This window comes from Epinephelus moara, chromosome 17, assembly GCF_006386435.1.
Source record: "Epinephelus moara isolate mb chromosome 17, YSFRI_EMoa_1.0, whole genome shotgun sequence".
Classification (NCBI taxonomy): Eukaryota; Metazoa; Chordata; class Actinopteri; order Perciformes; family Serranidae; genus Epinephelus; species Epinephelus moara.
Window position 1 is genome coordinate 10,350,595 of NC_065522.1, and position 23,108 is coordinate 10,373,702.

A 23,108-nucleotide genomic window follows, 5' to 3' on the forward strand; every position below is an offset into this window, starting at 1 on the left:
TTATTGGACGGCGCATGGACACTCACAGAAAAGTGCCGCGAGAAAAAAAAAAAAAAAGAAAAGAAAGAAAGTCAGATTAAATATTCCTGCCACAACAATTTTAAGACCTTTGAGTAATGAATTTAAGACCAATTTAAGACATTTCTAATGAATTTAAGACATTTTTAGGCCTTAATTTTAGATACATGAATTTAAGACTTTGTGTAAAATAAAACGACAATAAATGAAATGTTGTGTCATGTAATCTCTTGTTGTTCAGGCAACAACGCACGCACAGCTGCTGGAGAGATGCTGCTGCAGTGCTGGGGCTTTTCAGCTTATAAAGACTACACTGTGATTCGTATTGTGTTTATTTCCATAAACGTGTGTAGACAACAAGAGCCAACTGGATTCTCAAAGAGAGGAAAAAAATGAAGAGGGAGGAACATATTGTGGATGAGGATATATATTATAGGACACAATGTGCTGCAAGAAACAATGTCAGAATCTACCTGAAGGGCTCTCCCACTGGGCTCAAACAGAGCACTATGTGCAGGTTGTTCCTGACTCGCTCTATCAGGTAGCTGAACAAGGAGGCAGGAGTCGCCACCACGTTGTCTTTCTTGGCAGACTCTGACAAAGCATTGCACACCTAGAGATAGAATGACAACAATTATAAGACTTGAAATTAGGTTTTCACTTCCAGTTTTACATATAAACTTTAATAACTCATAGATGTACATGATCCCACAGTGGTTAAATTAAATACATACTGGAGGCTGTGTTATTTATGGCAGATTTGGAGAGCAGATTGTAAGTCAGCCACTACAGTCAGGTCCACTACAAAATACAGACCTCAACAAACTCGTCCTGCTTGTAGAGGTTAGGCACCTCTCCAGAACTCAGGATATTATTGATGTCCTCTACGAAGGATTCGTCAACGATTTGGGAGTCGCTGAACAGGAAGACTGTGGGTTTGTTGTCCACACCGGTCAACCGATACAGCTTCTTGATGTCTGGGGAAAAAAAGGACAGAACAGAACATTACTTATATATAATGTAGCTAACTGAAGATGAGATGAGAGGAACTGTGTGCAAAGGCAGAGTAATTCATCACAAATCAAATTCAGGTTAATCAGCCAGGAGCTAAAATTTGTCACGCTTTACACTGAATATTATGTGAGTCCATGGTAATTCTAATCTTGTTTAAATTCCGTCCTTGGTTTGAGTTTTCCTTGTTTAATTTCCAGACAACAGGGATTACCTCCAGAGCAGAATGCATTAGATACAGCCGTGCTTTCCTTTACTCAAACATCGGTGAATGTAAAAGTAGTGTGTTTGATCTCACCTTCTCTAAACTCCTGTTTCCGGTACTGCTTGGTGACTTCCACTTGAAACACTTGGTATTCACAGATGAAGGCGGCCATCTTAGACAGGCTCTGTCTACCAGAGCCCCCGATGCCAACCAGCAGCATGTTGCCCCTGAGCTGACTGATCACACGTACTACACGGGTTACTGTGGAAGGACAACACAAATATTATCTATATCATAAACTTCATCTGAAATCCTTTATTGACAGCATTCTTCTAACTGTCCTGTGTGTGGCCTGTACAACCAGCAAGAATTTCTTACAAATATTCAGATGCTTTGTCCTCATATCAGCATGTTATTATTATTCATATTTGCATGTGACATGAGTGAGTTTCTACATTTAAAGGCAAGCTAGATTAAGACTTTTTAAATGCCACTCAGAATGAAATTTAACACCAATTCTATGAGAACCAAAACTGAAAAGCTGAAAGAAAAAACATAACACACAATAAAAAAATATAAAAGGTCCTACTTCCCATGTTCTTGCTTTTATAAGACTTGACAGATTGATTTAAGAAATTGTAATACCGCTCAACGCCGTACATTTATATTAATTAATTCAATGCCATTGAAGATTTTTTAGGATCTGCAAGAATCCTGTAATAGTTTGCAATCTGTTCTCATGTTGACATAGAGCTTCAAAGACCTTCAATATGCCTGGAAGTCCCTGCACACATACACACCAACAACACATACAACTAGTGTTGACCCATGATGTTTCTATAGTCATGTAGTGTTACTGATTTGCAGTGGCGTGTATTAAAATGGCAGATTGACAGCAGTGTGTAGAGAGCCTTCTGAGAGGCTTTCTCTCTCTCAGCTACAGGGTAGCTTTTAGCTGTGCCTCATGCTGTGAATTTCAAAGGAGCCTCAAACTGGGCCTGAATCATAAAACTGGCAAACAGTGAACACAGCAATGACACATCAGAGTAAAGCTGACGAGGACATCTTATACTGATTGTGGTAATGTGCTGGATTGACAGGACAGAGTGTGATAGGCGGAACTGACGCTGTGGGTTGAAACATCAGGGGAATTTTCTGCACTGTGTGTCAATTTAAATGTGTGTGTTGTGTTCTCAGACGCACTGTGTTCAATGGCATCTTGGAAGAGCACCAGACTCATTGGCACTACACCAGGTGTCAGGCTGTAGTCCTCCAGCTGAGTCTCCATGAACTTCTTGAGATCCTTCATGTCCAGAAGGTCCTCATACACACGAGACTCACTTAGGAAATCACCTGACACACACACGCACACACAGAAATAAACACAAATACATTTGTATCTTCTCAGTCATTAGTCTTACAGTTTCATAATACCAATTTAAAATCTGAGATGTTAGAGTATTTTTACATTCATTGGTGTGACAGTGACATTGCAGTGTGTGTGCGTGTGAGCGTCCAGTAATAAATGTACCAAATATCGGCGGCTGTTTGTTGTGGCAGATGCTGTGGAATGTGAGGTCAAAGAGTGTGCCCAGTTTCTCTCCCAGCAATGCAACAAAGGCCTCCATGTCACTGTGATCTACAAGCCGGTCTGAGAAAACCCTGAAATCAACAACAGAAAGTCACCATCAAATATGATCCAATTGATACACAACAAAGGCACCGGTGTTTTGGTGTGATGATGACTCTCTCATAATGAGGCTAGAGGTGTAGTAAATAGGCTATATGACTGTGAAAAGGTCAAAGATTTTTGGTTACCTGAAGCACTCATGGATCCACAGTCTAGTGATGTTGTTTTTGGTATCATGGTAGTCTGGGTGAGCTCTTAGCAGACCTTGAAACACCTAGACATAAATAAAAAAGATAGATGTATCATCTCACATTTTATCATGCAGATTAAGTATTTTAACCTAAATTATATAATTAAACAGGCTAAGTTAAATAGTAAATTTCAAGATAAAATGTTACCATGGCCAATGATACCAATGTGAGGGTTAGTACAATTAAACTCCCTTTTTGAAAGAGGCTCCACTTGTATTGTCTTGGAAACATATTCTAGGTACTGTATGTATGTGTGTGCTGTGGGTACAATCTAACCCATCTTTATGTATGATTTCACACCTTGGAGATATCTCTGAGGTTGAAGAGGTAGTGGATCTTGGCCGGAGTGGGAAGAAAACGAGCTGTAACAGCTTGATACAGTTCTAAAGTGGCCTGAGTCAGAATTTCTCCAATGGGCGTCACCTCCTCTTTAAAGCCTTGTAGCTTTTGGTTGATCATGGTACTGTAGATTCGCCTGATCTGGGACTCCTGCATGCAGAAAAGACAGGTCTGTTCAAGTCTGGTACATCTTGTAATCGACACAGCCATGTCAATTAAACACACAGATTTCAAAGCTGTGTTGTTCAAGAGAAAGAATAGCAGAATAGGAATTTTCTAAGGGGTGTACTAATTCCATTTCATATTGTCCACTTCACACATTCATGAGTCAAGGCAACTCGAGTGTTTACAGGTGCTCACATGCCGAATGCAATATGGCTCCATTCATTTTCCAAAGCAAATGTATGTTCACTTGTGGCAATACTAAAGCAGGGTGAGGAGAGGAGTCAAGAGAGGCACATCTAAGTGCTGAAAAAAAGATGGCCCGGTAAAGGTTGAGAGGAACACAACACAGAGATGAAAAACGACCAAATAGCTGAAAAAGACTGAAATGAGAAAAGAGGTGAGCTGAAGAGGGAGTGAGCAATATGTGGGGAGAGCAACAAAAGTATTAGAAAAATTAATTACAATAATTTTGTCAGCTCAAGTCTTTAGTGGCAAAAGAGAGGACAGGAGGGCTAAATATTCAGCAGGACTTACATGAGGAAAGGTCATATTGATGAGATTGAATCGTCTCTGTAAGCGGCCAGAGATGTGAGTCCTCCCTCCACCAGGAGGCCCCATGGACGCCAACAAGAACATGTCCTAACAAAGCAGATACATACACACACACACACAAAAGACAGCAGAGTTAAATAGCCTTTAAGTAACACACATCTATGACAACAACATATCACACATGTAAAGCTTGTACCACATGCTGAGAAAGAATGGTAATTGAGAGGTAATTATGAAGGAGGCACCTAAATACAGATGTCACTCCAGCCCTCATAAAAAGTGCCATTCCTCACCTTGACAAACTTTACGGTCTGTTTCTGGCGGTCATACCAGAAGCCATAGTCTATCCAGAGGCGCAGCAGTTCCAGCGGTGGCTGGGAGCCAAACAGGTCGTGAGCTGGCATGTTGAGGTCGTCCAGAAACCACAGCAGACGCTTCCCACCTGCTGGTACAAACACGCCTTTGATTCTCTTCTCAATGCGGCTCTCCACAATGGCCTGGATATTGTTGGAGGTGGTCTGGAGAGTGACAGATACACAGAGAGAGAGACAAAGATACAGAAAATATGAAATGATATGTTTCATTGCGTACCAATTGTATTCATCCTATGAGATTGTCAATCCTGCTATGGAGAAGAAAATTTTGTTACAGTTTGTGAGATATTGATACAACAATGTAATCTTATCAATGCAGAAATAAACTGTCCACTGAATGCTGCATGTAAAATACAGCATTTACTGACATCCAAACATGAGTAGTTTACATCAGTGCTTGCTGACATATGAATGACAACACTGGGGAACATAAGGAAAGAAGAAGTATTACTGCGTAACAGACTGAAAGATGGCAAGTAGTCAACCACTTACAGCCAAGAGTTGAACATTGCAGATGTGCAAATGAACTAAAGGCAGCAGAGTGTATGAAGGAAAGAGAATTGGGGAAAGGCAGAGAGAAAAAAGATTAATACGGAGCCACTTATCCCAAAATATTTATGAATCGATTCAAATGGCAGGAAATTACACAGATGTAAAAGAGAGAGGAGGGAAAAATGGTGGGGGAAGAGAGCTGCCAGGTTGGTGATGGTGATGACGGTGATAGTGGTAAAAGTGGGGGTTGATGAATGCCTCCATCATCCCTGGCTCTCTATTATCCCTTCATCACTGCTATTCAGCACTGACGTCCACCTTAGAGCTGCATGCTGCACTTTTACCCTAATTGTAGTGAAGCCGAGATGGAGGCTATTCAAAGTCATGATGGGGTAGGATGGAGGCAGTCTCATGCTGCGAGCGAAGGTGGCTTGCCCAAAGTTATATTTAGCTGACAGATAAGATGTGTGTGCAAAGATGTGCATATGTGAGTGAATTTTGTGCATGTGTGGCCTCTATAAATTAAAGTCTATGACAGCATGTATGTTGTCACCTGGTGGACAAACAGGATATTAAAAATATAAATCCATATCGTGGTACTTATATCCCATCTTTTTCTGTCAGGAGACCAAGCATAGGGCTAGAAATGTCTGGCACAGGGAAACAAGGCAGCAAACACATGCAATTAAATTTTTTCCCCCCCAAAGATAGAAGAACAAGAACATGGCATACACAGACACACAGACCATGCAAAGGCCCCAACCTGTGAAGACATGTTGACAGTCAGTGCAGTCCACTTGTTATCCAGGCCCTGCAGGATGCTCTGGGCCACTGAGGTTTTACCGGTGCCCACTGGCCCAGTGAGCAGCACTGGGTACTGACCCAACACCAGAGCCTTAACCAGGAAGTTGTAGCGAACTGTGTCCACAGTAGGAACCATAATTTTATAAAATGGTGCACTGCAGGAAGGAGAGATATAGATGTATTTTACATGTTAGTGGTGTTACCATCTAATATGCATTCAGTTTCAAAAGTAAAAGTAACTGGATTTGCAGAGTGTAATGAATAAAACATCCTCAGACTCACACACACATATATACATACAACAGCTGATGTCAGAAATATAAGACCAGCTGATTACTTACTTGGCATTGTAACGCCAGCCCTTTGGCAGCTTATCCTGAAAAGAAGCCCAGGTTTTTTTCTTGGTGTCCACATAGTACTCATAAACTGTGTCCTGAAAAAGTTTGCATTAAAGGTTTAGAGAATGTTGGTACCAGACCCCTAGCCTGCAAAAGCCATTCAAACATATATATTCTGGTAGCTCTAGTCGTTTTCTTTTTACTTTTTTGCAAAACATGATTTAGCCAAAGCAGATGCATTCTGCAGTACACCTCACTGGTCAAGCAAGCAAACTAGAGAGGAGAGAATGTGCCATTTTAGTGACTATATATATATATATATATACTAAATATCAAGCTCTACAGAAGACCTTGATGGGGAAGTTGCCCTCCATCTCCCGTAGGAAGCTGTCCATCCTCTTACGTCCATCCTCATCAACAGAGGCACAGATAGACCAGATAAGGCTGAAGATGAACCAAAGCTCCACTATCCTACCGAAGTTTTCTGTGTCCGAAGTGTTCACCTAGAGAAAGGAAGAACATTACGTGTTTTTAAAATTTACGGCTTAATTTCAGTCACCAGCCATAATAATAAACATTTAAGGTGTGCTAGAAAATGGTTGTCCATGGGAGGGCTCATAATGTGCAGTGGAGGTTACAAATTGCACTCTAGTTGTCATACCCCATTGCTGGATGTGGCCAGGGAGTCATAGAGGCGGCAGAGAGAGGTTACTCCATTAAGCTCGGTGATGGGAATCAGCTCCTTACAGTTGCTCTTCTTAAAGTTCAGTGTGCTCTCTATGTATTTCTCAAACAAGCGCTTTAAATGGTCCACTTCAGCCTGGAGAGTAATGGAGCAATTGAGGGATCAATAGATGGAGATGAAACAGAAAGGGTTCCAAAAAATAAGGAAATAAAATGGGTGTCATTCATAAAAATGTTCTTATGTTCTTCTGATAAATGTAATCCTAAAAAAGACTAAGACCACAAGTCATCAAGAGTGAATGCACTGTACCTTGTGTCGCTTGTCCAGCCAGGACTGAACAAAAGGTTTCCATCCCAGATCACTATAGTCATTGTAGACCATCCCACAGCGAGACACTGTAGCTGGAGAGGCCATTGCCAGGTTCTCCACTTCAAACAGCAATGACACCTGTGACAGAAGAATACACAGATAGTTTCTCTGCTGTGATTGTCTTACTGTGCATGGCTGACTATGATACAGTAATAGATAGATAGAAATATTCTCCTCAAATGAAAGATTTGTGTCCACAGAGTGTGCATTATGTGTGTCTCCAGAGTATTTATAAAACATACAATGTAAATAAGTTTGCACAGTAAAATAATGTGTTATTCTGATTTATTACACCAAGCTACTGTTACTGTATCAGTTACATTTTAATGTTATTAGGCTCTCTTCTCAAGAGACAGAATACTGACATCAGTTTCAAAGTAGTGACGTTAATTACCCAAAAACAATGACTTTTTGATCATGCACATTAATGCTTATTGTCAGCATGTCAGACATACTTGTCTAAAGACAATTGTGTTTTTCAACTCTTCAGTTTGTAAAATAAATTTCACTGAAAGCTTCCTTTCTCTCTTCACCATGTAAAACACACAGACATGGTGGCAATTTGTTAGCTGTCACTTTGTTCCATTTCTTACATGAGCCAGACTGTCAGCTAAATGGATCAAGCCACTTGAATGTTCTGGCTCCTTCTTAGTTTGAAGCTATTAATCTTAGCCTGTCTTTGAGCTTTTGTCTTGTGAAATGTACTAAACAGAGATCAAAACAGCCCAGTTTGTTTTCTTTGAATTTGAATTCTTAGTTGCTGCCCAGAACAAATAAATTAATAAATTTATTTAATTCTAGCTGCTTTAATTCCAGGGTCCTGGTTTTATGCATGCTGTCTCACTGTCATGTCATGCTGGGGCACTTCAATAGAACAGAGCCATCATTAATGTAGGTAACACCTGTGCTTTTCCTACTATTAAAAGTCAAAATAAAAGCCATGAAAAAATGCCCACAAGTCCGGTTTCCAGTTCTGTTCTCACCTGTTCAGGCATGGAGATTCTTTCTCCATTAATGAGCGTGAGCACCTTGTTGTCATCCATAACAGAGTTCATACTTTCTATCCACAGTGTGTCAACAGGCCCGTCAAACACAATCCACTTCTCGTCTGGTTTCTCATCTAAAGGATGGAGAGATGAAGTGCGTGATAGAAAAGGAGAAGGGACATGTAAATGTACTGTAACATATGTAATGTCTAGATCAATATGTCCATGTAATGCTTTCCAGTTCACATTTTCATTTAAAAATTTACTTTTAATCGTGGCATTGTGGTTTGAAGAGTAGTTACATATTGACCACAGGAAGACCACAAAAAGGGGTTATTGCGTACCAGTTTGTGTACTGCATGGCAAAGTAATACTATATGAAACATTTTCACGTTGTGAGCTCAATCAAATAAAACTATTCTCCCAGTAGCTTCATTACAGCAGCCAAAAGTCTGGCAAGGAAAAAAAGCTACCTGCCATCCTACTTTCCTCTCTGGACCCTATGCCTGTTTAGTCAGAATTTAATTCAGCCTGAGGGTAAATAAGACTTGTGCATGTATGCATACTCTATTAGATAATGTAAAATGTGGTTTATATTGAGCTGGAGTTTAGAAAAAGGAATGGGATATGGCCAGAGTAAGAATTCCCTACTGTGTATTCAATTATACCAGAAGTAGTATGAACAGCATTGTGTGTTTTTGGTGTCAGCACCTGCGCAGGCTGATCTCATGAGGGAAGACAGCACTCCGTCAGTCCACTCATTGGTGGACAGGTCATTTTCTCCATACAGCTCACCCAGACTCATTGCCTTGGGGTTCAGAGGATAATCCTGTTGTGCCACGGAGACAGTGACATGTGAGAGAAGATGAAAAACAAAAAGTGATTTACAAATGGAAGATCATAATTACAGACGACAGCAATTATGAAACAACAAGAGCATCATTTTGCCAAATGTAAAAAAGCGCATACATACATTTTAATACCATTTGAACAACTGGATTTTCACTTTTTATGTACTTATAATAAACAAACTGGAACACATGCATAAGTGAGGTGATCACTGTCAGACTAGTTTATTAAATCTTTTAGGCTATAGCTTGATTTATGCTTGATGCATCTGCGAGGGTCACGAGTGTCCACACGGCCAGTGTGACATCACACCTTATAAGACATGGCCCTTCACAGGGGTCACATGCAGCAGGTTTTGTCCTGTCTGTGCACATCAAACATTTTCTAACTATGCGAAAGGGAAAAGGAAATGGAGAAATCAGGCTGTGAGTTTTCAATACACTGCCCCCTAGAATTTGGGAAAATATCTGTTTGCTGCAAGCAGAAACTTGCAAACCCGAGTATAAAAGATCCAAACATTTCCTTATCACAATGACACCTCGGCTCACGTGCGGGAAGCTTAACTGAGGCATAGAGTGTGTACTGTCGCTTTGGTTATAGGATCACAAGCACGTATAATAATAATACATAATAAGGGAGTGAGAAACAGAGAGATAGAAATTGAGAACCAGGGAGAGGTGAGGCTGACATGAGACACCAGAAATAGATATGCAAAGAGCACTGTGGGGAAAAAAGAGAACAAGAGACAGTAAGAGGTAAAACTAGGAATCACAGATTCCGTTTGGGCCTGGTACTAAGTTAGGGTAGAGAGAGTAGTAAGAAGAGAAGATAACTGTGATTCTGGTTGACAGTAAACAGGTCAAGCAAACCACTCAATTCAATCATTTGAATAAATACCTCATTTTAGAGGCAGATCTGTGCAAATTTGGAAAGGAACATTCTTGACTTACTCAAAGTGACCCCCAGTAATGTTCCTTTTGATTAAAGCAGCATTATCAACCATTAAATTACAGTGTTCTCTGTTCCATCCACACCCACCTGGACCAGCTGGAAACCAGGCACTCCCTTGTGGTGCAGAGAATTGAGGGCAATCTGCAGAGTCCTCCAGGTGACACTCTTGGCGCTGCCCGTCTTGCCCACCAGCACGGAGGAGTGTCGAGAGTTTTTGGTCTCGTACAGCTGAATGACTTTGGTCAAGGTAAAAGGAGTCACCTGCAAACCACTCTGACGAAGCGCCACCTCAATAGCCTCCTTCAACTGCAGCAAAATAAAAAGATACAGAAAATTATGATATATTGACTGTGACATTAAGTCAAGTTGAATTAAGTTTATCCATTTTGGGGTTTTATCTATATGTGGCTGTGCACATACAGCACCAAATTCATAGATCAATTTTTACAGATTGTATGTTCTCTTATTACAAATACTCTCACAGTACAAGATTACAAAATAATGGCTCATCAAACATTTCATAGTACTGAGGTGATCTTCCCACAGAAAGGTGCACACTACTTTTAGTTTTCTCTTGCATACACAGAAAAAAACAAACACACAGCCTAAGATTTCCTTGCCACATTGCCACTAGCATTTCCCTCATTTTAGCTGCCAATCTAACCCACAGGCTACATCATTCAGGACACCTGAACAGACAAACAAACACATACACAAACACATGGCAAATATGCGCCACGATAGACTCATCCACATATAAACATGAACACACAGAAAATCACCTGTATGCTCTCCAACATATTACACAAGCATATAAATAAAACATATACACATGGGCACTGGGGAAGGGCACACTAAAAAAGATGTGTGGACCAAGACACTATCCCATCCATGTATCTAGCTCTTTTTCTCTTCTTTTTCCGAATGTCTACAATCTCAAAAATTGCAATCTGCTTTTTACAGTTGAGACAGACAAGGAACACAGCATCAAGGAAAAATGCAACATCAAAGTTGCATCAAATAATCAGCCTGCATTTGTGTGCTCAGTGTGTGGTTGCAATGATGTGATGATTCATGTCTGTATAATCAATTTATCCTGCCCACCAAAATTAAAGAGACAGCCATATACAAAGGCAGACAGACAAAGTTAGACAGCAGATGAAGTGACAACTGTGGCATCTACATGTAAATGTTGTCTTATTGCTGAGCGTGACAGTGTGAGTATTAGTAAGAGCTGCTTATGTATATATTGATGCTACAATGAATATTAAGAGGAGCTGACAGCTATTTGGACAATATCTGGGGCAAATTAACTATAGTTCATTATTTTTTTTTATATTTTGGGATTAGAGAACAAGGGACATTGTCATACAGTGAGACCAAACATGACAAAACACTACTCCTTTGCAGTAATGCTGATCTTGACTGCTGACTTACCTTGCCATAGTCTATAACGGGGGTTTCCACAGCAGGGAACAAGTCTTGGATGATCCCATTAAACAGCGGCACATCAGTGGAAGTCAGCTTAGCAATGTTCATGTCCTTCATAGCCATTAGCAGGATCTGAGGATGGAGAAAAAAGGCAGATTCAGTCATGATCACATTCCCTATGGAAAGATTCAGTTCATCTAAGAGGGAAAGACAGAAGTTAAATGTACACATGCTGGTTCTCCTATGATTTGACATTGCAGTAAGACAGAAGGCTTACAGAGAGATGACAGCTCAGCTTGGGTTCACATTCACCTCATCATCAGTCATCACAACTGCCTGCTATTCATATGGATGTTAGTCTGTTCAGTATGAAATTCCCTCTGTGTGTTTCATCAGTCAGTGTTTCCTTGCTGATCTGCAGTGGAGGCGCAGAAACTTAAACTATGGGAGACATCCACTTGATTTGACTAACTCAGATTGCTGAATGGATATTTTAATGGCCAGTATGAACAGGAATGATTACAGTGAGCAAATCCTTTTTGAAATGTTCATATGGACACCTGACTGAATTTGTGAGCTTAATTTTGAGTATGGATACCAGTATATTGGTTTGTTTTACATGAGAGAGACCTACTCCTTCATCAGGAACGTTGGGGCAAGAGCGCCGCTTCCTTCCAGCATAGCGAAGCAAGGAGGTGAGAGCACGCAGGCCAAAGTCATAGTGGTCTTGTTTAGACAGCTGCTGCACTGCCAGGGAGTACAGGGTGAACACTTTCTTAGCCAGGAGCTATGAGGACAAAGACGAGAGACAGAGTGACATTGAGTGACATAAAGACAGAGACAGTAAATTAAGACACGAGGACGGACAGAAAAAGAAGTGTGAATGTCACCTTAAATAGTGTTAAAATTTGCAGTATAAACCAGAGAGGACTTCGCAGGGCAGTGTACCAGTAATGCATGTCAATGAACACAACTCCATCACTTTCCATTCCCTGCTTCAGTGGTCATCAAAAACACATCCCAAGTATTACATCTGAAGAACCATACAGCCAGCTTACATTGCAGCAAAAGAGAGCATGACAAGAAAATCATTCAGCCTAGGATGTGCATTTGTCTGTCTGTGTGCAGCAGTGTTGGATTTTGTTGCATTCTCCAAGGAGCAACATATACCTTCATGTTCACGAGCAAGAGATAATTAGGATCTCCGTAAACACACAAAGATTAGGAAGCTTACACACTACATCGCCCTTTCTCATCACTCAATGGCAAGCATGTACAGTATGTACACTAATGCACACAAACTCTGTCATCTCCCTCACAATAAACACACACATAGATAGTGGAGTAAGCTATAAGAGCTCCCTGGTGACTCAGCAGTAATTCAGCTTCAGCTCCGGCCTCGGGAAATCAAGTGTCTGTGGTAATCATCAATTTTGTACACACACACACACACACACACACACACACACACACACACACACACAAAGGTTCTTACAACCTTGGCCCTGCACCAAATCCCAGTCAGACACTGATCCCAGACCAGTACTTACTTACTTCAAACCAGTGATGTAATAAAATAGATGAATCAACACCAACCGCTGATCTATGTTCAGCAGAGGCTCCAGCTACTTACATTTTCCAAACATCACTTTACTTGGCACGTATAATGCAATTACAAGAATAGTGTGTTAAAAACCTTGATAAATATATAAATAAATAAACCCTCTTTAAGTCTGTAACTTTGATGAAAAGGCAAGCAGTGCATCTCTAATAGAATCCATCAGATTGATTTGATGATATTACATCTCTATCAGTGTAGAAGAACTCAATCTCATCTGCTGATTGCCTGAGCTCTTCACATAAAAGACGGAGGAATGTTTCATTATGGCTGTGATAATTCAACAAGATATACTTTAGAAATCAGTGAGTATTCAGAACTGTGTACAGGGTAAAAATAGCACCCAGACCGAATTCATTAAACAGATACATCCACTATACAGACAAGGCCTTGTTACTGGGAAGTGAGAGCTGAAGAGAGGTTTCCTTGGAGTTACAATAAATTCATGCTCCTGAATACATTTTACCTCTTTAGAACATACATGTGATGAATTTTAAGTGCAAATACCAGTCTGTTATACAGCAGCAAGCACTAAACATACCTGTCCCTTAATCAACAATTCTTCTGTAGCAGAAAATGTTTAAGGTCTTCAACTAAGATCACACCTAGGACTTTCATCCTCAAACTAGGACTAACCTTACTTACACTATTTCCTTCTTTTATCTGTTACTATCACTATTCTTTTCCAGCACATCACCAGTAAAACATTTCCTTGAGTGGTAGTACCTTGCAGTTGTTGAAGCCCTCTCCAAATAGTATAATCTCTGCGATTAGAGTAGAGTCTGGCACCACCATGGAGATAGGTCTGAACATGGACTTCAGGTTGTCTGGAAGTTCAGTACGACCAGCGTAACCTGGGAAAAAAATACAAATAGAAAAAATATATAAATGTGTTTTGACACTCTAAGAGCCATCCATGACACATTTCTATGGCATATATATATAAAGATCCTCTGAAGATATCTCAAAGTACTTCACAACATCATCCACATGAAATGCAGTGAGTGTATTTTCATATTTGTGTTGACCTACCGGGATTCATGGTGATAAAGATGCCACATGACCAGACCAGACGTATGTGCTGCCCCTCAAAGTAGAACTTGGATTGTCCAGCTGCGAGGGCGGACAGGATGGAGAGGATCTGCTGGGCCACTACCGACAACACCTCAATGTTGATTCGGTTGAATTCATCGAAGCACCCCCATGCTCCTGTCTATTCAGGGTGGACACAATAGCATACATACAAATCATGCCTCGAAAAGCAAATCTACTGATTAAAAATCAAAACAAAAAAAGTTTAGACCAGAAGATTTAATGAACAGCATATTCTACTTTTTAGGTTGACATTACCATCATTATAACGATTTCAACTACAGTCATCGTCATAATCATCCCTTATCTTGTAGCTTTTCCCTACCTGTGCCAGGCCAGAGTACATGCGTCCCATGGATTTGTAGTCTAGTCCTTCAGAGCAGTTGACTACAATGACGTACATGCCTAGAGCTTTGCCTAAGTCCTTCACTGTCTCTGTCTTCCCTGTACCAGCTGGGCCTTTAGGAGAGCCCCCCCGATGGAGATGGAGTGCTGTGGTCAGGGTCATGTAACACCTGGATGGAGTCAAATATTTACAGACATTTACTCTACAGAGATTCAATGCAGAAAAAATATTTATTATACGCAAATATAAACAGGATATTTTCGTCATTAAACAATATTAAATAAATTAAATTAACATATTTTGAAACTTTGAAAAAAAGACGATGATTGTATGGCTTGGATGTAACAACAAGGTCTAAGCTGAAAAAAAAAAAATATGTTTGTTATATTTCCTTACATACCTTAAAATGAAATATGCAAGATGGTCTCCAATGTGAATTAATATATCCGACATTAATCTGCCCATTATGACAATCACTAACATATTAATTGGCACTAATCCTCTAAGGGTTTCCCACACTTTCATCTATGTGTGGCGGCCCACCATGATATCAGCAGTATTTTTGGAGCTGGACCGTTCATCAGGAGCGCTGTTGCAATATGTATACCATTCAGTTATGCAGAGTACCACACTCTCGGAGGACAGAGCGTACTCTGGGCACAGACAGAGCAGCCAAACACCAGGCCATCATTTTTTTAACCTTCTTTAGATAAAACCGGCTGTGTTTCCGTGGAAACCGCACACCCAGCAGTCCAGCACTAATGTCTAAAAGTTTGGTTGCCTCTGCAGCAGCTGCTCCTCTAATCCACCAATCTGATTTCATCAGCTCTGATTAATCTGACATCAAACTGATTGACTGGTCACTTTTCCACACTGTGACTCAAACTCAGCAAACTGCTGTTGAGGAAAAAAATAAAACTCATTAAGAGTTCCTTCTGCGCTGCATTCACAGACCTGCCAAAACCTCAGAATTCAGAGAAGGAATACAGGACAGAAACACAGATTCTAATGATGTGGGAAACGCTGCCTTTCATCTGTGAATGCACACTGATTGAAGGTGTGATCTAGTGATTACACTACTGTAAAAATGCTAATGGTAGCTTCTGTCTTCTCTTATCTATTTCACTTGGCATTTAATTACACAGGATACTGATCACAGTGCAAATCTGTCCTCCAGAAAGGGGGAGTAAATCAGTTGTCTCATATTCAATATGAATAGCAAGAAATACGATAGAAAATGTAAAATACTTTGATTAATTGCTTATTAATTAATTCACTGATATGACAGATTGACTGATGTGTTGATGCATTTGTTTATCGGTGCACAAATTCTCTGACTAAATGATTGATTGCTACCTGTCAGTGAGTGGAGTGATGACGAGACGTCCAGAGTTGCCCAGGTACTCGTAGCCATACTTGAAGTGTGTGTTGGTCTGTCGGATTATGCAATCAGCCTATTGGGAGAACAAACAAACCAGGAAGTGAGTGTAGTGGATGTTTTCTTGTCTCCTTCCAACCCATCTCAGCTCAGCAAAACTGCTGCCATTGGACAGATCAGCAAAATGAGTGGAGAGAACAAGATGTGTCAAGGTGTATGTCCTCTGCAGGGATTAAAGTTATCAAAGAGACCATATGCAAAAGCTGCAAAGGACCATCACTAAAACATGTTACTGAAATTATGGAAAATGTATCTAATGTGCTCTTCTTTTTTTCTATTCCACCTCCCCCCTGTTCTCCACGTGATCTCCTGTCTGTTCTTCCTTACATTGGTCAAAGCATACCTTCTCCCAGTATAGTCGCAGTTGGCTGAGCCACTCAAAGGTATTGACATCAGTGCAGCCTGCCTTGGCCAGCTTATCAATGACATCCCGAGCATGAACCTCCACTGTGACCAGCGCTACAATCTTCAGACGTAGGACTTTGGACAGGTTGCCACGGATAATCTCTGAATAGCATTCAAGCATGGAGACCTAAGAAACAAAGGCCGTCATACCAAAGAGTTTATTGGAAGCCATCTAATTCTTGACATCATTATGTTGGCTATTTATGGGACTGAAAATGATTAGTTAAGCAACAAAAAAAAAAAATCAAACCTGTCCCTTCTTCATGGACTTCAGGGAGGACTTATCACCTCTCTCCTTGCAGGTAATGAGAGATTTAGTGACATCAGTGGTCCACTGGATCTGACTGGCGGTGATCAGCATCTAAAACAGGAAGAATAAACAAGTAACTCTTTTTTTTTTTTTACCTTTAGCTTTATTCTATTTTTTCCCAATGACATGGACTAAGTACAACCTATGGGAATGGAGAGGGGTTAATTGAGGAAAGAGTGAGAGAGGAAAAGGAGGAAGCTAAATGTACCTGTCCTGGCCAATCTTTGACCCATTTATCTCTTTGTCCTTTCATCTTCTTCAGAGCTTCGAGACAGCTTCTTAGACAGTCCTTCAGTGTGATACGCATGGTCTTCTCGACGTCACACAGCCAAACCTACAAAACAAAATGGTGCTCACATTCTCCACCACAACTCTCCATATTGTATTCATTAGCATCAATGCTATTACTACTACACATCTATCAACATAACAACATGATCAGAATCATCACTGCTGTACCTCCACAGGTCTGTGTAATGGCACTCTCTTGAACTCGATAAACTCCCCATCGGCAGAGAACATCCCAGTGGCATGTGATTCAGTGACCTTTAGAAAACATACACACACAGTGGCAGCTTTCTGAATGTACTGGTCTGATTCTGTATAATATGAAAACAGTAATATAAATTTAATATAAATATAGTGCCAAAATGCATAAAAAATGCATCAAAATAGAGCTTGTTTATCAAAAAAGTGCCAAGAGAGGATCCCCAGACCACCTGACAGAGGTCCTCAATATCTTGAAACACCCCTACGTACACCTAACCTATGCAGGACTGCAGCGACTGGCCCCTGTGGTATGAGAGCTTTTGATTAATTCCATGATTATTTTTGTGTTCCCTGCCTTTTCGATTTGCAGGTTCTTGATGTTGTCAAAACACTTTTTCAGGTGGGGCTGCATGGCTTCCGGGTTCTGCGACTGGCCAAGGATCTCCAGCACATCATCATTTGACAGAAAGTAAAATCTTGGGAAGATCTGCCTCTTGGTCTCCAGATACATGTCCAGGGCCTTCTGGATCTCCTCCAGCTTGGCACTCATTTCTATCAGCTTCTCAGGCAATCCTGAGAGACAGAGAAGAGAGGTTATTTGAGGACTTTGTGAAATTCTAAACATTCTTTTTTATTCATATTATTTTTTTTTCATATGTCTTATTTATGAAGAAGTCTCCAGCGTCATCATCATCCCAGGTTTGTTTCTTAACACATTAAAAACCTTCCCAACTTTTTTTAATCATATGTTCTTGAATGCAACACAAATTTACAACTTATGTATAGGCCCCTGAATTCATGAAATTTGAAAGACGTTTTTTTTTTTTATTTCTAAGCCATGAGGACACGGGAAAATCCGATGGTTTGACTCTATGAAAGGTTTTGATATCAGAATGATCTTACAAGAAACATGAAGCATGTTGTCATACCGGGGTGGTGTGTTCCCCTCAAGGCGTTGTTATCCTTGTGGAGTCGGCCCAGGATGGTCTTCCAACTACAACTGACGTCTTCAAAGTCTTTGCACTCTTGAGGCAGCTGTTCCCTGATGTCCTTTCCTTGGAAAATGTTCTAGAGGGATGATAGAAATGAAAAAAATGGAAAGTGACATCAAAAGATTGCAGTATGGTAATGTAAATGGTATATTATAATATTAGAGTGGAAAAAAGGTGATGGTTTACTGAATTGATGACAGTAAGAAAACAATGGTGAGAAAACTAAAACCAGGGAGGGACATTTTAATCAATGCATTGACTCTTCAAGTCTTCCTTAGAATGCAGACTGGCAACAATGCTGAAACACACTGACAGTATTTGTTAGTGTGTTTCTTGTACCTCCAGATAAATCCACTGACGTTGCACAGTGAGGATCATCTCGATGACTTCCAGCACCTGGGACAGCCGCCGTTCCCAGCTGTCCACCTCCTGCTCAAAGGCTTTGACAAACTGAGAAGCTTTCATTGTGGACAGAATAACCATGTTGTCCTCCAGGGCTTGCAGAACCTCCTCTGTGCCCCTGGGAGAGACAGGGAGGAAGACTTGAAATACTGATGACTGCTTTAAAAATGGATTCCAAGGATGAGACATTTTCACAGAGGAAAAGTATTACTTACAGGCTGTGTGTGCAACTTAAAAAAGCCCCTGTTAATATGCATGAGCATCATTCGAATTTATTTGAAGTCAAATAATGAATTAAAGAAAAAAGTTGCACAGATGATTCGAACTCAACAATTTTCCATTTGTATTTGCAATTAATACTCCGAAGGTGTATAAGATGCTTCGCTGGGTTATTTCAGCTTTGTCGGTTTCCTATTTTTGTTGAAAATTTGGCAGACATCCCAAGTCATTAGTCAAATGTGATCTGCATATATGCCAGCAGTTATTTACTTGTATATTTATTTCTCTGACATTTCTGTTAAGTGTTGAGCTCTTTTTCATTTGTGGTTAATTTCTTAAAATAAGTTAATCCAAATTTGTATTTTACTCATCCTTACAATCCTCTCCCTTGCATTACAATCTCACTGTGCCTCTCTCCCTCCCTGCCTCTGTACATAATGTTTACTCTGGACCAGTGGCTGACTGTGCCCCCTCTCTGTTCAATCAATGGCAATGGCTTGGGCTGCTAATTAGACTGGGCCTGAGCTCTGACTCTATTCATTTTCATACGCAGCAGATGGCCTGGGCATTCCTGCTTTCACCAGTCAGGCTGTCACTCCCTTAACTCTGTTCTGCTCACTTCTTTCTGGCAACAAACAAACACACTCACTCCTTTTGTATGACTTCTCCAACAAGGCTGTGAGCAGACAAATCATTCTAACATCAGCATCACATATGCTCTCCACTATATATGCTGTAGAGGCATTACATTCAGCTGTACACAAACAAAGGTAGATTGACCTGTGGGACCCAGTGGAGCAGGTAGATAAGACATAATGAAAACATGAGTCTATGGCTATAAGTTGAAGTGAGTCTCACCTTGGGTTACAGTTATAACTTGTTACTAATTCCCCAGATTTCAGCTGGTTGGAGAGAAGCCTGAGAACTAGTTCCCAAACCACATAATGAAAAAAACATATTAACTTGTAGAAACAAATTTAAGGAGAGCCTCATAAATAATAGTAACAAACGCCTCATCAATACAAAACAAATGCCTCTTGGATAATAAACAAATGACTCTTCAATAATGAACAAAATCCTCTTAAATGATTAACAAATGCCCCTTCGATAACAAAAAATGCCTCTTCAATCATAAACAAATGTTTTTAATGACCAAATGTGTTTATATATGGAGGTAGGGGTTATATTGGGTCACCTGTACATACTGTAAATCCCGTGGGTGTTAGGTGATTGTTCAGGCAAGCAAAACTCTTGCATGAAAACACTAATAGCAGCCAAGATGCAGGTGACCTGGTGTTAGGGGTTTGTTAATATTCCCAACTGATACTCCAATTAAGTTTTAAAATGTACAATACCCCCCTCAAACAGCAGAGCAAAAGACTTTAATTGAATTCTTGAAAGGGCCTAGAATCCAGAGCTTCTGGTTGACAATGTTTGCTAAAATGAAGCCTGCATTCGGTTGAGGAAGGATCAGAATGCCCTGGGTGTGCATTTCTTTACCTCTCTTAAGCCCTAAGAAAGGTAGTTGTCACACCCTGATTGGCCCATAGGGGAAATGCACCAAGTTGCTATCAACACTTATTTGGGAATTAGTAACCAAACCCTGTGCAACAGATGATCTTAATTACCCTCCAATCAACTCAGGGGACTTGAGACATTATGCTAAAATGAAAGATAAAAAAGGAAATGACAGCAAGTACTAAACAATGAGGGACTGCTACAAACTTCTTAAATCCCCCACCCTACCCTGCCTTCAAAGGTTGCTTCCTCACCTCAGCCTGTGGTGGCCTTCATCTTTGTAAGGTGCTATGTCCAGTGACATTTCCTCCCATGTCCTGGTAATCTCCTCCAGACCCTTAAATAACAGACGCACAGAGTAATACAGATAGCACACACCACTCAGGGGTGGCAAAATGACATTGCATCATTTCTACAAGCATAATGATACATTGTCATGGTTAGATATTTGATGATAGGAAACCATATATCTTAGCTTTGAGTGCTACTGCTTGCATTCATCGGAGATAGGGAACGTTTTAGGAATTGGCATAGTGACAGCATCTCTTTTTGTCATTCAGTTTTTATAAGCACTCTTTTGTACTCTTGCATTTTTCAGAAACTTTATTGAGTATCTTAATTTGAAAATCTGACAGGTTGATTACTTTTCAGAGCTAGCTAGTCTAAAATAAATCCCATCACAGGCTCTCCTTCACTCGCAGAATGTGCCTAGAATGCAGTGCTAGTTTGTAATTGCACAGCTGCCTGCTGTTTTAGTAAATCAGCTGCTAATGACATGCAGATTGCAAGTGCAAACTGAATGAAGGGCACAGAACAAATGTGCACTGTGCTTCTATGTGCATAAATCTGGCCCATAAACTGCACTGATGTAACCTCTGTGAGTGCTGAGGTGCATGGTGAGGACGTGGAGAGGGGCTGGGGCAGATTGATGTTGACAAATGTTAAGAGGCAGGCACTTCTGCTCCATGAGCTGGCGGTGCTACCCAAGAACAACAGGCCTTAAGGCAGGGTGGACAGAGCCACAGAGTGTCAGTGCAGACTCGAGGAAGAGACTGGACCTGTTCTATGGAGAGTTCCTTGCTGGCGGCTCCAGAGATCTCACAAATCTTATCAGTGTACTTGTCAAGGCCCAGAGATATGATCCTCTCCAGGGTGAATTCACTGCTGGTTTGGTCAAAAGTGCAGTGCAACTCTTCGCAGATCTGCTTCCAGTGCCTGCAAGAAAGGTGGCATTAAAGGTATCATTTGTCTTAGTCTGAAATTGCTGAGTAGGTCAGCTGAAAGGAAAAAAAAGTAAAGGCGAAGGCTAACAACGTCGAGGTGATTAATACCTAGATCAAGTCAAGTCTACTTAATTTATATAACCTAAATGGCTTCAGAATTTGTACAATATGTGATACCTCCTCACTTTAGACCATTAGTCATTAGCACACAGAGGTGATAACCCATTACAAAAACATATGCACACTAAATGCTAATACTCCAACATTTATCATCTGGTACAGTATATGCTGCTAAAGTTAAAGCTTAATTTTTATAGTAGTAACACTTGATTTTTTACAGTTATTTTATAAATGTATTAGACACTGCTAATCTACATTATAACCTCATGCATTGTTTGTACAGGTTTGACAGCATCCAGGAATGCAGAACCAACCTTCTTACTGCTAAGTGAAGGATAGAAATGTCACTGGCATCAGTAATGTGCTCAAGCGAATGTCTAGTTTGTGCTTATCATGCCAAAAAAGTATAAGTGGGATATTTGTGGAATGCTTACATATAAATAGAGTGATATCTGGGCATGACAGATGTATCACTCCACTCTGAGCTCTTCGTATAGGAGCATCATTAGCACACTTACTGACATAACCAACAGCTGGCAATAAGAGGAGAGGAATGGAGGGTGAAACAGACAGGGAGGAGGTAGAGCAGAATCTGTGCCAACTATCACCCTCTAGCTGTTGTCTTCCTTTCCAATTGCAGCAACAGTGCTTTCATTCAATGGAGGCAACACAGTTATACTTGATATTAACCACAAAGTGAATACACCCCTTTTAAACCTTGCCATCTCTCTCAATATGTTTCTTTCCAACACCCTCACCAACTACCACAACAGCCAGTTTGTTGAACACAGAATGTGTTTTGCTTTTTTTCCTTTTGGTTTTCATTTAGTTCTTTGATGGTACAAGGCACCAACACAAGATGGGATGCTGGTTCTGCAAAAGAGAGTTTTCAGGCAGTGCGTATGCATTCAAATGTGGCACCACTTTCACAGATGGTGGACAGAATGCAGCAAAGGTTTCTCTCTCCTCTGGGAATGGAGCTACTGACATTGATGAGGGAAAACAAGACTGAGAGAAGGACCTTGGATATAAAACATTAGAACAAACTTCAGAGAGAGCTGACTGAACTAACCACAGTAATAAACTTGTTCTACAGGGTTTAGCACCATGCTTAATACCCATCCTTTAAGTAAAAATCGTAAAGCACTCCCCTGTGAAACAAAGTAAGCGTGCAGGTTATTCATTCTACCTGGTAGCAGTCTTCTAAATAAGGACTTTAAGCACTAACTACTGTCAAACTATTTGATAGGAAATCTTGTATTTGCCATGTCTTGCACATTGTAATAAAAAAAGATAAAAGATATGCTGAAATGACAGGTGTTATATGACAAGGAAATACATGTAGAATCTTTGGCTTCAGTCAATACCTGTCTCTCATGGCTGGGTTCCTCAGATCAGCGATGAGAGGGATGATACGCTTGAACTGGTCAATCTTGTTCTTGGAGAAGTCTACTATGTCCCACTCCTTATCCTGCAACCAGACGAT

At 40.5% G+C, this 23,108-nt stretch overlaps 1 protein-coding gene across 1 annotated transcript in view; it reads right to left on the bottom strand.

The window, feature by feature from the left end:
- The window catches only part of dnah2 (dynein, axonemal, heavy chain 2), a 61,635-nt gene that overhangs the window by 22,152 nt on the left and 16,375 nt on the right, over positions 1–23,108 (bottom strand). Inside the window, exons 25-57 of the mRNA XM_050067010.1 lie at positions 22,990–23,093; positions 21,338–21,494; positions 20,534–20,616; positions 18,480–18,660; positions 18,078–18,216; positions 17,504–17,721; positions 17,119–17,205; positions 16,868–16,993; positions 16,600–16,710; positions 16,288–16,476; positions 15,863–15,960; positions 14,486–14,675; positions 14,101–14,281; positions 13,795–13,922; positions 12,085–12,237; positions 11,457–11,582; positions 10,107–10,325; positions 8,931–9,048; positions 8,217–8,353; positions 7,174–7,311; positions 6,841–6,999; positions 6,530–6,682; positions 6,183–6,274; positions 5,801–5,996; positions 4,465–4,689; positions 4,154–4,258; positions 3,416–3,604; positions 3,053–3,138; positions 2,766–2,896; positions 2,438–2,587; positions 1,328–1,495; positions 835–995; positions 492–631 (exon numbers count right to left, since the gene is read on the bottom strand). Coding sequence (XP_049922967.1) covers positions 492–631; positions 835–995; positions 1,328–1,495; positions 2,438–2,587; positions 2,766–2,896; positions 3,053–3,138; positions 3,416–3,604; positions 4,154–4,258; positions 4,465–4,689; positions 5,801–5,996; positions 6,183–6,274; positions 6,530–6,682; positions 6,841–6,999; positions 7,174–7,311; positions 8,217–8,353; positions 8,931–9,048; positions 10,107–10,325; positions 11,457–11,582; positions 12,085–12,237; positions 13,795–13,922; positions 14,101–14,281; positions 14,486–14,675; positions 15,863–15,960; positions 16,288–16,476; positions 16,600–16,710; positions 16,868–16,993; positions 17,119–17,205; positions 17,504–17,721; positions 18,078–18,216; positions 18,480–18,660; positions 20,534–20,616; positions 21,338–21,494; positions 22,990–23,093 — 4,838 coding nt within the window. The remainder of the gene's footprint in view (positions 1–491; positions 632–834; positions 996–1,327; positions 1,496–2,437; positions 2,588–2,765; positions 2,897–3,052; positions 3,139–3,415; positions 3,605–4,153; positions 4,259–4,464; positions 4,690–5,800; positions 5,997–6,182; positions 6,275–6,529; positions 6,683–6,840; positions 7,000–7,173; positions 7,312–8,216; positions 8,354–8,930; positions 9,049–10,106; positions 10,326–11,456; positions 11,583–12,084; positions 12,238–13,794; positions 13,923–14,100; positions 14,282–14,485; positions 14,676–15,862; positions 15,961–16,287; positions 16,477–16,599; positions 16,711–16,867; positions 16,994–17,118; positions 17,206–17,503; positions 17,722–18,077; positions 18,217–18,479; positions 18,661–20,533; positions 20,617–21,337; positions 21,495–22,989; positions 23,094–23,108) is intronic.